At 40.2% G+C, this 15542-nt stretch overlaps 1 protein-coding gene across 18 annotated transcripts in view; it reads right to left on the bottom strand.

Annotated features, from left to right (window-relative positions):
* LOC105225707 (zinc finger protein 2) overlaps nucleotides 1-15542 on the bottom strand; it is a 315040-nt gene that overhangs the window by 70033 nt on the left and 229465 nt on the right. For 17 of the 18 annotated variants that reach the window (XR_007423204.1, XR_007423205.1, XR_007423203.1 and 14 more), the window contains 5 exons: nucleotides 10829-12538; nucleotides 10010-10638; nucleotides 5393-5533; nucleotides 4900-5067; nucleotides 3850-4776 (listed from right to left, as the gene is read on the bottom strand). Coding sequence is in view for 15 of the 18 variants with exons in the window: in XM_049459974.1 (XP_049315931.1) it covers nucleotides 3850-4776; nucleotides 4900-5067; nucleotides 5393-5533; nucleotides 10010-10638; nucleotides 10829-12538 (3575 nt within the window). In the remaining 3 variants the exon portion in view is untranslated. The remainder of the gene's footprint in view (nucleotides 1-3849; nucleotides 4777-4899; nucleotides 5068-5392; nucleotides 5534-10009; nucleotides 10639-10828; nucleotides 12539-15542) is intronic. The other variant, XM_049459968.1, reaches the window with a different exon arrangement.

Below are 15542 nucleotides of genomic sequence, written 5' to 3'. Positions count from 1 at the left end.
GGTGTAATAAAGCAATTAGACGATACTCTCCTCGATAGATAACATTGTATCTTCCAGGAAGATTTTGCTCCAGCTCCCAAGGGAAAGTCCATCCAGCAATGGCTTAAAAACTGTCTGAAAGTCCAGATTTGAGTCGATGAGACTACAGTTAGTGATCAGAGTTGGAGAACCTTGCCTGTCGAATACCCCACAAAAATATGGAGAGTCTTGAAAAATATTTGGTTAGAACAGCGTCGTCAATAGAAACCGTATGTGCTGCTATTGAACAATTGCCGAATCGTTCGATGGCTTGTGTGAGACAAAAAGTGACCATTTAAAAAAAAATGTTGTACATCGCTCATCTAATATATGCATTATAACAATATTAACTTTATGAAAGGAAGTATTGCTTCATTTTAATAAAAGCCTCAACTTGTAACAGAATTCATGGTAGGACTAAGTTTAGAATTGAGAAATGCGCACAAACAATGTGCTGTTAGCGTTTGCTAACATTAGGTGCAGAGAAAACATACAAGGTACGTTCCAAATTTAAACTTTTTTACTCTAGCGCCCTCAGGTGGCACCATTTATATGTCGACTGGTGCGTTAAAATCTGCTATCTTTATCAATTGAGCTTCGAAAAAAGAGCCAACATTAAATTTTGTTTTAAAATTGGAAAACCTTTTATCGAAACCTTTCAGTTGATGAAACAAGTTTATGGCGATGATTGCCTATCCAGTAGCAGAGTGCACGAGTGGTTTCAACGTTTTCAAAGTGGTCGTGAGGACATAAATGACGATCAACAAGTGGGCCAATCAAAATCCGCGATCACCGGATATTCCATCGAAACTGTGTGCGACTTCATCAAAAATCAGCTGAAATCTTTATTGAAATTCATGGAAATGGAATTGAACATCTCCAAAACATTTGGGCTTACAAAAGATGTGTGCACGGTTTGTTCCACACAAATTGACTGACGACCAAAAATTGCTCAGAAACTAACATTCGAAAGACGATTATTTGACCAAAATTTCACATTTTAACCATTAACACTCCCCGTGTTCACTTGACATGTCACCGTGCGACTTCTTCCTTTTCGGAAAAATGGATTTGCCCATGAAAGGAAAGCGTTATGCAGACGAAGAGGCCATTCCAAAGGCTTGCACCGGCATACTGGTGGTCATACCGGTCAATGAGCTAAAACACTTGTTGGACCGTGCAAAAAGCTGTATTGAAGCAGAAGAAGACCATTTTGAATAAATTGATTTTGTCGAAAAAACCATTTTCTCTGCTTTTTTTTAAGTCCTGTTTACTTCGGGAGGATGGAGCCATGTGTAGAAGTTCCGGCAAGTGAGGAAAGTTCTCTGATCGCCAGAAACGATTTTTTTACATATGACTCAAGCAGCTCACGACTTCCGGTCGTTGACCAAGTATCCTTTGAGAAGCCTAAGAACATCCGTTTGAAGGCGAGCTAAATGAGAAGGCGAAATACCCTCTACATAGGGTTGTGCGCTGAGTTTGGGACCCGCCACGTAAAAAATACCCCCAATTAAAAGTTTAAATCAGCCTCGGAAGAGACCCCCCTTTTAATGACGACCATGGCAAATAAAGACTACGAATTGAAGGCATGCACCTGGAATGTACGGTCCCTTAATTGATGGGATGGGATAGATACCGAGAGTTGAAGAGGGAAGCAAGGCGCATTTGCAGAAAAAAAGAAAGAGGCCGAAATGCATAAGTACGAAGAGCTTGATAAGCTGGCCAGCAGGGGTAATGCTCGAAAATTCTACGAAAAAATGCGGCGGAATGTACGGTCCCTTAATTGATGGGATGGGATAGATACCGAGAGTTGAAGAGGGAAGCAAGGCGCATTTGCAGAAAAAAAGAAAGAGGCCGAAATGCATAAGTACGAAGAGCTTGATAAGCTGGCCAGCAGGGGTAATGCTCGAAAATTCTACGAAAAAATGCGGCGGCTTACAGAAGGTTTCAAGACCGAAGCATACTCTTGTAGAACTCCTAAAGGTGATCTAGCCACCGATGCCCAGAGCATACTTAAATTATGGAGGGAACACTTCTCCAGCCTGCTGGACGGCAGTGAACGCACAACGCCAGGAGAGGGCGAACCCGATTCCCCAATCGATGGCGATGAAGCAGACGTTCCATTGCCCGACCATGAAGAAGTTCGAATAGCAGTTACCCACCTGAAGAACAACAAAGTGGCGGGAGCCGACGGATTGCCGGCCGAGCTATTCAAACACGGCGGCGAAAAACTGAAAAGGAGCGTGCATCAGCTTCTTTGTAAAACATGGTCGGACAAAAGCATGCCTAACGATAGGAATTTAAGTGTGCTATGCCCAATCCAAAAAAAAGGGAGACCCCACAATCTGCGCCAACTATGTGGGATAAGTCTCCTCAACATCGCGTATAAGGTTCTATCGAGCGTATTGTGTGAAAGATTAAAGCCTACTGTCAACAAACTGATTGGACCTTATCAGTGCGTCTTTAGACCTAGCAAATCAACAACCGACCAGATATTCACCATGCGCCAAGTCTTGGAAAACACCCGTGAAAGGAGAATCGACGCACACCACCTCTTCGTCGATTTCAAAGCTGCTTTCGACATCACGAAAAGGACCTGTCTATATGCCGCGATGCCTAAATTTGGTATCCCCGCAAAACTAATACGGCTGTGTAAGCTGACGTTGAGCAACACCAAAAGCTCCGTCAGAATCTGGAAGGACCTCTCCGAGCCGTTCGATACCAAACGAGGTTTCAGACAAGGCGATTCCCTCTCATGCGACTTCTTCAATCTACTGCTGGAGAAAATAGTTCGAGCTGCAAAACTAAATAGAGAAGGTACCGTCTTCTATAGGAGTGTACAGTTGCTGGCGTATGCCGATGATATTGATACCATCGGCCTCAACACCCGTGACGTTAGTTCTGCTTTCTCCAGACTGGACAAGGAAGCAAAGCAAATTGGTCTGGCAGTGAACGAGGGCAAGACGAAATATCTCCTGTCATCAAACAAACAGTCGTCGCACTCGCGACTTGGCACTCACGTTACTGTTGACAGTCATAACTTTGAAGCTGTAGATAATTTCGTCTATCTTGGAACCAGCGTAAACACCATCAACAATGTCAGCCTGGAAATCCAACGCAGGATAACTCTTGCCAACAGATGTTACTTGGGACTGAGTAGGCAATTGAGAAGCAATGTCCTCTCTCGACAAACAAAAACCAAACTCTACAAATCACTCATAATTTCCGTCCTGCCAACTGGTGCAGAGGCTTGGACGAAGTTAACAACTGATGAGTCGACGTTGCGAGTTTTCGAGAGAAAGGTTGTGCGGAAGATTTATGGTCCTTTGCGCGTTGGCCACGGCAAATATAGTATTCGATGGAACGATGAACTCTATGAGATATATGACGACATTGACATAGTTCAGCGAATTAAAATACAGCGGCTACGCTGACTAGGTCATGTTGTCTGAATGAACAAAAACAATCCACCTCTGAAAGTATTCGACGCTGTACCCGCCGGGGGAAGCAGAGGAAGAGGAAGACCTCCACTCCGTTGGAAGGACCGGGTGGAGAAGCACCTGGCAACGCTTGGAATATCCAATTTGCTCCACGTAGCGAAAAGAAGAAACGACTGGCGCGCTGTTGTTAACTCGGCTATAATCGCGTAAGAGGTGTCTACGCCAATTAAGAAGAAGTAGTTTACTTTGGAACACACCTTGTATAAGAATATTTGTTAGATACATGCGCTCTGCAGTCACTTGTTATGATTAGAGTTTATGCACTATATGATTTCACAGTCGCTTAATGTTTTTATTGTAAGTTATAATTTAGGCCAGAACAATTTCTTACCTGAAACCAAACAACAATAACTCGTGGAGAAAGCAACAATAGCTTACTTAAATACTCCAAATCGCTATCCTTTGGATAGGAGTTATTCTCAAAGAATTCCTGTAGTACCTTAATTTGATAGTCCGTAAAGCGTGTGCGATTTGCGCGCTTTCCGCTAGATGTGGACGATGCATTCGAAGAATTTGAATTGGTGTCAAACTGAGAAGACGGGGAATTTTTATCGAAAGATTTGCTAGTTTGAAAGTTTTTCGGCGGACCCATGTTGTTACCGTGCATGTTGGCAGCATTTATATTGCTGTTATTTTGGCCGAGCGGCAAATTATCCAATTGTTGGTTTATTAACTCATTAATGCTGGCATAGTGTGTGGTTACAACTGTAGAACTGTTGTTTGGTGACTGAGGTCTGGAGAGGATGTCCGAACTGCCGCTTTCTGATTTGGTTTCATAACTATATAGGTTGATATGCTGAGAGTGTTGCTGGAGAATATTTTGATTTGATTGGCCAGACAAATGTTGTTGTTGGTGATTATGCTGCTCCAACGGCGTAACAGCAGCCGTTTCCACTGCTGTGTTCTCTGGCATTTCAAGAAGTTGTTGTTGATGTTTAGTCGCTGGCAATGCGGATAAATACTGTTGTCGTTTACTCAGCAGCAATGTCGATGACGTGCTCAATAAATCTTTCTCGTCTTTCTTAAGCTGTTCTCGTTGGCTTTGTTCTTGTGGTTGCTGCTGTTCATTTTGACGATGTGGACTCCCTGGAGTTGTAATGTGTGGCTCAATATTATCATCGAACGGTTCAGTTTTGATTTCAATTAATAACGAGGAATCGCCACTTATGTCCGACATAGGGGTTAGTTTTTCTTTTGAATTGTTTTTGGAATTAGATACATGCATATTTTGCTTTTGTTGTTGGTGCATAGGGTTATGCTGTAATAAGACCGAATTGACAGAAACACTAGTTTTAAAACGGCATATGGCTTCAATATATTCTGAACAACTACATACATATGAATATACTAATATATACATATATATAAAAGTAAAACTTACCGATGACGTAGGTAAATCCTCGTTCAGCGGTATAACTTTTGCGTGTCCAGTGCGTTCGTATTCTTCTAAATTCAGTGTTGTAGATGGTGGATTATTAAAGTTGTAGGGGGAGTCTTTGTTTCTTTGACGTTCTTTAAACAATGTATTCCGAAACCAATGCTTGACGACCTTTAAGTGATGCAACAAATTTGTTTAATTTCCTTCCGTCTTGCAATAGATTATTTCTATTAAATCCCACAGATAAAATTCCTCAGAGCTATCGGTTCAAAAGTATGACATAAAAGGCTAAGTTTATATTTTTGGGGAATAGAGATCACAAATTATTTTGTAATCATCAACACAGAGTGGATACTCAAGGCTTTAATATAAGTAATTTTAGCGTTTTTTCAATAAATAATACTGAGTGCGTACCAAGTTAGAGCTCTAAGGAGATTTCTGTGAGTTCGAAATAAACAACATGACTTTACCACAAAAGTTATGAAATAAGTCATACCTTCATTGGCAAATTCGATTTTTGTGACATTTCCATTATACTTTCTTCGCTTGGTGAATTATTAATATCAAAATGGGCTCGCAGGATTTTTAGCTGGTCGTCAGTGATACGCGTCCGTGCACGTTTCTGATTACTTCCCATCTGAAATAAGAAAATTATAAACTGTCTTTTAGTTCTTTATACTAATAACCTCGATTTCTATGTAGCTGTAAAATATTGTTTTAACACGTCATATTATATTATTTTATGTTCAAACAGAAATTAAATTGGCATACCGTGAAATCAGAACTTTTGAAGGAACCAAGAGAGTGCGAGAGCGTTTTTCTATCTTCGCTTGTTGAAAAGAGAAACCAAATAATAAAAAAATTGATTTTGTGACGTTCAATGTCCGTCATAAAGTCTGATAGATGGATCCGCATGACCTGTTACACGATCGAAACCTCCGGAAAAATCCACCGATCTGGCAGCCCTCTTTTCTAGTAAATTTAGGACCATAAATTTACCTTTCATATATGTATATGGTTTAATCGCTGCTTAGCATAGATAATATGGTGATAACTCTTTGATTCAGGAGAGTGCTGTCGTATGTAGTCAAATATGTACCAAGCTTCTGGAACTTCTTGCGTGTGATGTGTCGCGTTGTCCTCAAAGCATATAGCTCCCATACAAACTGCTAGATCATAATCAAGTTCTTGTAAGAACCAGGGTTCTCATTTACTACTCCGTAGCAGCAAAATTTTTAGAATTATTGCTATGCTATCGCTACCGCTCACACAGCCTCGGATGAGAGACCCCCCTTTTGACGACGACCATGGCAAACGAAATAAGGACTATGATTTGAGGACATGCATTTGGAATGTCCGGTCTTTTAATTGGGAAGGTGCCGCTGCCCAGCTGGTAGATGTCCTCGTAAAGATAAAGGCTGACATCACCGCCGTCCAAGAAATGCGATGGACGGGACAAGGACAGAGACGAGTAGGTCCTTGTGACATTTACTACAGTGGCTATATAAAGAAGCGCAAGTTTGGTGTAGAGAGAGACTCCGTCGCCGAGTACTATCATTCATTCCGGAGAATGAACGTCTAGCCACAATCCGCATCAAAGCGAGGTTCTTCAACATATCGCTGATTTGCGCCCACGCCCCGACGGAAGAGAAGGACGATGTGACCAAAGATGCTTTTAATGAGTGCTTGGAGCGCACTTATGAGAGATGCCCCCGCCACGATGTCAAAATCGTGCTTGGCGACTTCAACGCCAAGGTGGGCAAAGAAGGTATCTTTGGCACTACGGTCGGTAAATTCAGCCTCCACGAGGAAACATCCCCAAATGGGTTGAGGCTGATCGACTTCGCCGGGGCTCAAAATATGGTTATCTGTATTACTAGATTCCAGCATAAGAAGATACATCAAGCTACCTGGCTGTCTCCGGATCGAAAAACCACCAACCAGATCGATCATGTTGTGATAGACGGAAGACACATCTCCAGTGTTTTAGATGTGCGTGCGCTCCGAGGTCCTAACATCGACTCGGACCACTATATTGTTGCAGCCAAAATTCGCACTCGCCTCTGTGCAGCAAAAAACGCACGCCAACAAACACAAGGAAGGTTCGACGTCGAGAAGCTGCAATCACATCAGACAGCCGAAAGATTTTCCACTCGGCTTGCACTCCTGCTCTCTGAGAGCACTCGTCAACAACTCGGTATAAGGGAACTGTGGGACGGCATTTCAAACTCCTTACGTACAGCTGCAACCGAAACCATTGGTTTTCGGAAAGTGCAAAAGAACAGCTGGTACGACGAGGAGTGCCGTGTCGCAGCGGAGAGAAAACAGGCTGCCTACCTCGCAACGTTACGATCGACCACAACACATGCGGGATGGGATAGATACCGAGAGTTGAAGAGGGAAGCGAGACGCATTTTCAGACAGAAAAAGAAAGAGGCCAAAATGCGTGAGTACGAACAGCTTGATAAGCTGGCCGACAGGGGTAATGCTCGAAAGTTCTACAAAAAAATGCGGCGGCTTACAGAAAGTTTCAAGACCGGAGCATACTCCTGTAGAACCCCCAAAGGTGATCTAGCCACCGATGCCCAGAGCATACTTACACTATGGAGGGAACACTTCTCCAGCCTGCTAAATGGCAGTGAACACATAACACCAGGAGAAGGCGAACCCGATTCCCCAATCGATGACGATGGAGCAGACGTTCCATTACCCGGCCATGAAGAAGTTCGAACAGCAGTTGCCCGCCTGAAGAACAACAAAGCGGCAGGCGCCGACGGATTGCCGGCCGAGCTATTCAAACACGGCGGCGAAGAACTGATAAGGAGCATGCATCAGCTTCTTTGCAAAATATGGTCGGATGAAAGCATGCCCAACGATTGGAATTTAAGTGTGCTATGCCCAATCCATAAAAAAGGAGACCCCACAATCTGCGCCAACTACCGTGGGATAAGCCTCCTCAACATCGCGTAAAAGGTTCTATCGAGCGTATTGTGTGAAAGATTAAAGCCCATCGTCAACAAACTGATTGGACCTTATCAGTGTGGCTTCAGACCTGGTAAATCAACAACCGACCAGATATTCACCATGCTCCAAATCTTGGAAAAGACCCGTGAAAGGAGAATCGACACTCACCACCTATTCGTTGATTTCAAAGCTGCTTTCGACAGCACGAAAAGTAGCTGTCTTTATGCCGCGATGTCTGAATTTTGTATCCCCGGAAAACTAATACGGCTGTGTAAGCTGACGTTGAGCAACACGAAAAGCTCCGTCAGGATCGGGAAGGACCTCTCCGAGCCGTTCGATACCAAACGAGGTTTCAGACAAGGGACTCTCTATCGTGCGACCTTTTCAATCTGCTGCTGGAGAAAATTATTAAAGCTGCAGAACTGAATCGAGCAGGTACAATCTTTTATAAGAGTGTACAGCTGCTGGCGTATGCCGATGATATTGATATCATCGGTCTCAACACCCGCGCCGTTAGTTCTGCTTTCTCCAGACTGAACAAGGAAGCAACGCAAATGGGTCTGGCAGTGAACGAGGGCAAGACGAAATATCTCCTGTCATCAAACAAACAGTCGTCGCACTCGCGAATCGGCTCTCACGTCACTTTTGACAGTCATAACTTTGAAGTTGTAGATAATTTCGTCTATCTTGGAACCAGCGTAAACACCACCAACAATGTCAGCCTGGAAATCCAACGCAGGATTACGCTTGCCAACAGGTGCTACTTCGGACTGAGTAGGCAATTGAAAAGTAAAGTCCTCTCTCGACGAACAAAAACCAAACTCTATAAGTCGCTCATAATTCCCGTCCTGCTATATGGTGCAGAGGCTTGGACGATGACAACAACCGATGAGTCGACGTGGCGAGTTTTCGAGAAAAAAAGTTCTGCGAAAGATTTATGGTCCTTTGCGCGTTGGCCACGGCGAATATCGCATTCGATGGAACGATGAGCTGTACGATATATACGACGATGATGTTGACATAGTTGAGCGAATTAAAAGACAGCGGCTACGCTGGCTAGGTGATGTTGTCCGGATGGATGAAAACACTCCAGCTCTGAAAGTATTCGACGCAGTACCCGCCGCGGGAAGCAGAGGAAGAGGAAGCTCTCCACTCCGGTGGAAGGACCAAGTGGAGAAGGACCTGGCCTCGTTCGGAATATCCATTTGGCGCCACGTAGGGAAGAGAAGAAACGACTGGCGCGCTGTTGTTGCCTCGGCTATAATCGCGTAAGCGGTGTCTACGCCAGTAAAGAAGAAGATATCGTTACCGCTCTCACTTTTGCGGGAGCCACAGCATAGTCTTAGCATAACAATGTAAAAGAATAGCTCTACTCTGCTCTACTCTGTTAGGTAAAAAACTTTAGCTGGAGCGGGAGCAAAAAAATAAATTCTGCGCTATGTTCTGGCGTAGCGGTAGCAAAAAATTGGGAGCGGTAGCACAGCAGAGCTAATGAAAATTTTCACGTGCTACAACTCCCGCATGTGTTTGTTGTTTTTTCTTTTTTGCTATTTTCTGTCATAATATTTGAATTAATTGAATAATTCAAACAAAAAAATGTTATGCAAATCATTTTGGCACTTGTTGCGTCAAGTGACTTTATAAATCTAAAATCAAATATTTTAAGAAATATATTAATAAAATCAATTAGATAATAATTGACTAAATTATATATATTTTTTTATTATGTAAAATATTTACCATTTTTATATTACCAAAAACATCATCTATTCCAAATGTATTACAATACTCAATTACTATGAATTTTCGAAATTAATTTTAACTACATTACTTTCCCCTTTTATTATATATATTTGGGTGTTTTTTTTTTGAGCTATCATTTCTTTTACTAAATCTCGTAAATTGTAAGCAAATTTTAGCATTCAGATATGTACGAGTACATATTTTGCTCCTCTTGAAGATGGAGCGATGTTTAAGGAAAATAGGTAAAGGAATTAAATAAGAAATTATTATTTTCTTTTTGCAAAACATTTTCGATCAGGTTTTGTATATTATTCTAATTGTTATTTGCTATATATTAAGAGGATAAATTATAAGAAAAAACATTTTTACAAAAATCGTCATTGATTTTATATTCTATTCTTTTTACCTGAACGGTATTTGTTGGCGCAGATTGCTGCGATTGGGACTGAGGATGTTGCTGCAATGTACCTATTAGGTCCGCTCGTGGCGACACTGATGTGCATGGTACCGACATATCGTTCCCACATTGAAGAGCGTTGGCACTTGTGTTGTGAGTAACTTTAGGTGTGTGAGTGGTTGTTAACAAATTAACATTGCCAGCAGATCCAGAATTAGTGCCGACCCCAAATATTAGAGGCGGTGCAAGATTCATAAAGTTCATTGACATAATGTGATGAAACTGCATTAAATTAAACATCTCGACAGGATTCAATTGCAAGCCGGATGTAGATGCTGCTGCAGTCAATTGTGGCAATTGTTGAAGATTTTGAAGATTTTGCTGATGAAGATATTTTTGTGTTAAGAGGGAATTACGTGGTTTCAATTGTAAATGCTGCATCAGATGGCCACCGCTCTCTGTTAGTTCATCGCCGCTCATATGCTGTTGTTGCTGTAATGGTTGATTTAATAACGCAGCGGTGAAAGCAGCAACATGTTGTTGTTGCTGCTGGTCTTGCAATATGTTAGCTGGTAATGGAGAAGGCGCGACGTTGGGAGATTCATTTGCTTTCGGTGTCATTGGGGGCGATTCACGAACTGCGAAATTTGAATTTAATTTAAAAAAGTAAGTTATGAGAAGTTTCATGGATAAAGTGTACTTTTTAATGAAGGAAGATAAGAACCTACTTCACGTATTTGAAAAAAAAATATTGGCGAATACAGGAGTCATTTAATACGAATAATAAGTATTTATACTGTTAGATAAGTTTAATATACAAGATCATACATTTACCATTGATGTCTTGGTTTTTAGCTGCATTGTCTGATATAACTTCATTTAATTGGGTTTTGTTTTGGACGTGACTCATCTGTAAGGCTGGCGATCCACGGCCGCTACAGCTTAATGCTGTCGATGGACTTTTACTGGCGACATGTTGATCGCCGCTACTATGATGTGTTTGATCGATGTGCTTTTGTAGCGCTTGAGTAGTACGAAAATTTCGTTGGCAGAGCATGCATTTGGTGGCTTCGCGCATAGTGTGATATAGCAAATGGGTAGATAGTTTTTCTTGGGTTTTAAATGCAAGTGAACAATGTTTACATCGGTATTTATACACATGTCGCTCGGATATGACCAAGCTAGTGTGAGTATTTTTATAATGGATGACCATTGCAGCTTGAGTGGGAAATGTCGATTGGCACGGTCGGCTAAGATGACTAGCAGCTAAACAACGGTGATCACCATTTGGCAAGATTATGAAATGTTGCATTTTTTGCGCATGTTGCAACAATTGTAGTTCATGCTTGAATTTTAAACCACACTGTTGACATGATAATTTATTATTATTTAGCGATTCCATGGAATGCATGTAAGTCGAGGTATGTGAAACATTGAGATTTAAAGGCGTGTCATTTGAAACTTCCATTAGCGATAAGTCCAATTCTGTCGATGCTTTAATATTAAAATTACCAGTGATAGTTTGCTCAGTTGTTGTTTCGGTGGCGATATTTGAGCCTTTACACTCTTTAGCTACAGTAAACGTTACTGAGGTTTTACCATTTAAATCCCAAGCGCTAATGTCTACTAATTGTAGGAGACGTGATAAACCATCGCGATTCACACTATGTACATTCATCAAATGCATTTCCAATGTCTGTTTGCTATCAAATGTATCTGTACAGAGGGGGCACTGAACATTGACTGATTCTCTGGAAATTTTTTTGGTACTTTCAACCAATGCGTTGACTCCACTTGTATCCTCAATTAGCTGTTCTTCCTGTTCAGCGGTCTTTTCCAACTCACGTAACACATTATGAATTGATTTGGGTTGAACCATAGCTGCTGAAGTTTCGTTATTACTTACTGTATTCGTTGTCGATGTGAGCCACGGTGTAACTGTCGACACATCCTGTACCGACATTGCAATTTGTACATCTGCGGACTTTACGTTTTCCTCATTTTCTGGGGTACAGAGACGCTCTCTTTTGACAATAGTTGCGAAATTATCATTTTCTGAGTAAGATTTATTACTAGGAGCACGGGTGGTAGTCACCGCAGAAGCTGCTGCTGTCGCTGCGGCTACAGCCGCTTGAAATGCTTCTATGGCAGCAGAGTTCGTTGGGATGCTAATGTAATCTGGCTCAGTTAGAGGATGTACTGCACTCAGGTGCAGTTCCATTTCTGTTTTAGAATGTGCAAAAAAATCACAATTGTTGCATTTAAATACAACTGAGGGCATGACGAGGGGGCTGGTTCCCGGCAAGACTGATGTTGAAGCATCTTTATCATCGTTAGTAGTTTGAAAGTTAAAAATATTGACATTATTATAGCTCTTGCTGCGTACACTGGTGTTTCCTGAAGCAGTTGAGGAGTTAGATGATGGTGAAAAAGAGTTGTGATCTCTACTAGACGTAATACAGCCAAAATCATCGTTTGGTGAGCGTGCCATTGGCACCGATACAGATGTAGTATTGACATTCTCAATCATGTTATTTTCTGTGTAAAGAAAAAGTTATAAGATTGTTGTGTGTTTATTAGATATACAGAGATACAATATTTATGTATGAATGGAAGATATTCAAAAGTTATTATACAATTTTTAAGGTTGTCAAATAAATCGAACAAACACCTTTACTTCTAAATATGTAATCCCATTGATTCCATAATGCCTCCGCAATGTACTTTTATATCTCGGGAGGCAAACCTAGCAAAGTGGCTGGGATCGATGTTAACTGCCTTAACAAAATATTTTGAGCTTGTTTTGTTAAGGCGGTTAACATCGTCGATTTCAAAGGATCTGGTGATCTACAAACTATGAACATCTGTCCAAGCGATATCTATCTATTAGGATCAACTCTACGACATAACCAAATCTAGACCACAATTTTGAAGTGATTATGCAGTGAATTAAAAAGCATTGCTTTTTATTTATTTGTTTCTTTACATTTTTTCCTCTTTGTAATGTCTAAATCAGCTGTGATAAATTTCCCTGCTGACGAACAGATGACGCACAGAGAGATTTCGAGTAGATTAGCCCCAAATCTTTTCGGTGATGAGATTAGCCGTCATTTTTATATTCAAATTTTTGCAATACGTTATTGAGATAATCTAGTCTTCAGCCTAAATCTCGTGAATAAGTGTCTTAGGGAACAAAGTATGTATAATACGGAATTCAACTCAACATAGCTCCATACATTAATTACAGCGACTATCCAACTTTTTGATATCATTTTTGTAGTACGTTTTGTGCTTTTCTTCAAAATAGGCCTCAATGTGGCCGTTTTTCGGCGATTTCGTCTTTCAACTGGACCGGTAACACTATGCACTAGTCGCCGTTGAAGTCCTTCCTTTTTCAAGGCAGCCAATAAAAATTATTCGGTGCGCATCTCAAAATACAGACGCCATAACATTGCACTATAGGTCAAATGAATGGTTTTTGAGGCAAAAAATCAATTTTTAAAGTGTACTATTTCAAAAAAAAGGATAATGGCATTTTGTAATAAACATTTTGAAATACCCAAAAATACAAAAATTAGAGTCAGGTGGCAACCCATGTCTTAAAGCCAAGCTATCAAAGTTGTAGTTTTTTTTTGGTTTGTTTTGTTTTCTGACATTCACCTTTATAGTGCCTAACATTTAACCCATTGTTTAACAAAATATTATAATTGTATATAATTTTTATAAAATGGAAAATATTAATTCAGGTATTTAAAGAAAATATTATTAATAAGTTTCATAAAAATGTTGTTGTTGTAAATTTTTTGTTGCATCAAAGTGTGTCGTATTTACTGTGGAGTTTTGGTTATTGACCTCGTGTTTCTTGGAGTAGTACTTTGTTTATTGGGACGTATTTGTTGAACAATATATATGTGGAGAAAGGTAATGATGTGTACTTTCATGTGGTTGTAATTTCAACTGCAGCCAACTGCAGCCCAACTGCTCTAAATTATTTATATTTTCCTTTTAACATTGCGTAAAAATAAAAAATAAATAAAAATTAACAATTTTTGTGCAAATGCTACCCAAAAGTGGAACAAGAACCAAAGATGTGCGAAGAGATTTGAGAACAAAGAAAGTTTATGGCTATCAAATGTGACTGAATTTAAAATTTCTAAGAGTGATGTCGCAAACAAAAGAGGTCGCCCTCATGTTGGATACAACGAAAACTTGCTTCCGAAGTATCGTCCGTACAGGGTCACGATACCAATTTCTTGGTCCATTATTATTTCTTTATTAATTAATTTATTTATTAATTATTTGCTTCAATAACAAACGTTAAAATCGAGTTTTTAAAACACTTACAAGTCATACTAATTGCAATTTCTTGTAATTTTGAGTTAAGTGTCGAAAACTTGAAGAGTTTTTGTTATAGAACTGCCGAAATATATTTTCAATATTACGAATGGTACCCAATGTCAGCTACGTTGCATAAAATTTTAGCACATTCTCCACAAATAGTACAAGCCTCAATCGTGCCTCTTGGATGCGCTGGAGAAAGTGCTTCTGAGGCGAGAAACAAATTTTATAAAAAGGATCGCATTGAGCATGCACGAAAAAACTCGAGAGAACACAATATATCTGATGTTTTTAACAGAGCCATGGATTCTTCTGACCCATTCTTATCCAGTACTTGTCTAAAGAACCGTCATTCAGCAAAAAAAAATTTGCAACTTCCAAGAGAAGTTATTTCTTTTTCAAAGATTCCAGATGTTCCTGAATATCAATTGCCGACTACGTCAAATGTCATCGCAAACGAAATTTTTTCTGATTTCGAATGGGAGGCAGAGGATCTATCTCTTTTTAATATAGAGTTAGAAGTTGATGAAACAGCGGACAATTTTGAAGTAAGAGTTATTTATAATATACCAACTTTTATAAAATTTAATGTTCTCTTTTTAGTGGAATTAAATCTTGATGGCATTGGAAGCACAAATTAATTTGTAAGCCGATCACTAGCAAAAGAAGACTTATTTAATTTCATGGTTTTATGTTAATAATTTTATTAGTAAATAAATGTTATTTCTAGCAGAATGCTCCATTATCCAAGGACCGTGTTTTCTATTAACTCTCCCATTGCTAATCTTACTTTTCCGGTCAATGCAAGTGGGCATTATAATAATTTTAGCGTGGTAAACAATATAGTTACTAGCAGTGGGCGTGGTTAGGGCGGATCGACTTGAGATTTTTATCGAAGAGTAAGATGCCCATCGTAGTCACCTGTACTAAATTTTGAAGCTCTAGCTGCTTCCTGTGATTTCTTGCCTCAAAAACCATTCGTTTGACCCATAGTGCATTGCCAGCCGACAGTTGCGTTTTTTCACACTTTGAGGCGGTTTAATAGTATGCAACATATTAATTACTGCCCCGAATCATTAAATCGTCGTTGTGTTTGAACAAAAGTGAGCTCGCGCGGTACCCACTTTACATACTGATTTCACTTACCTCAATATTCAAAAATTATATAATATGATATACACATTCAGTTGATATCTTTAGGGAG

The sequence above is a fragment of the Bactrocera dorsalis genome, chromosome 6 (genome assembly GCF_023373825.1).
Source record: "Bactrocera dorsalis isolate Fly_Bdor chromosome 6, ASM2337382v1, whole genome shotgun sequence".
In the NCBI taxonomy this organism is placed as follows: Eukaryota; Metazoa; Arthropoda; class Insecta; order Diptera; family Tephritidae; genus Bactrocera; species Bactrocera dorsalis.
Note: the sequence above shows the minus strand (reverse complement) of the source record. Positions and strands in the feature narration are given on the sequence as shown.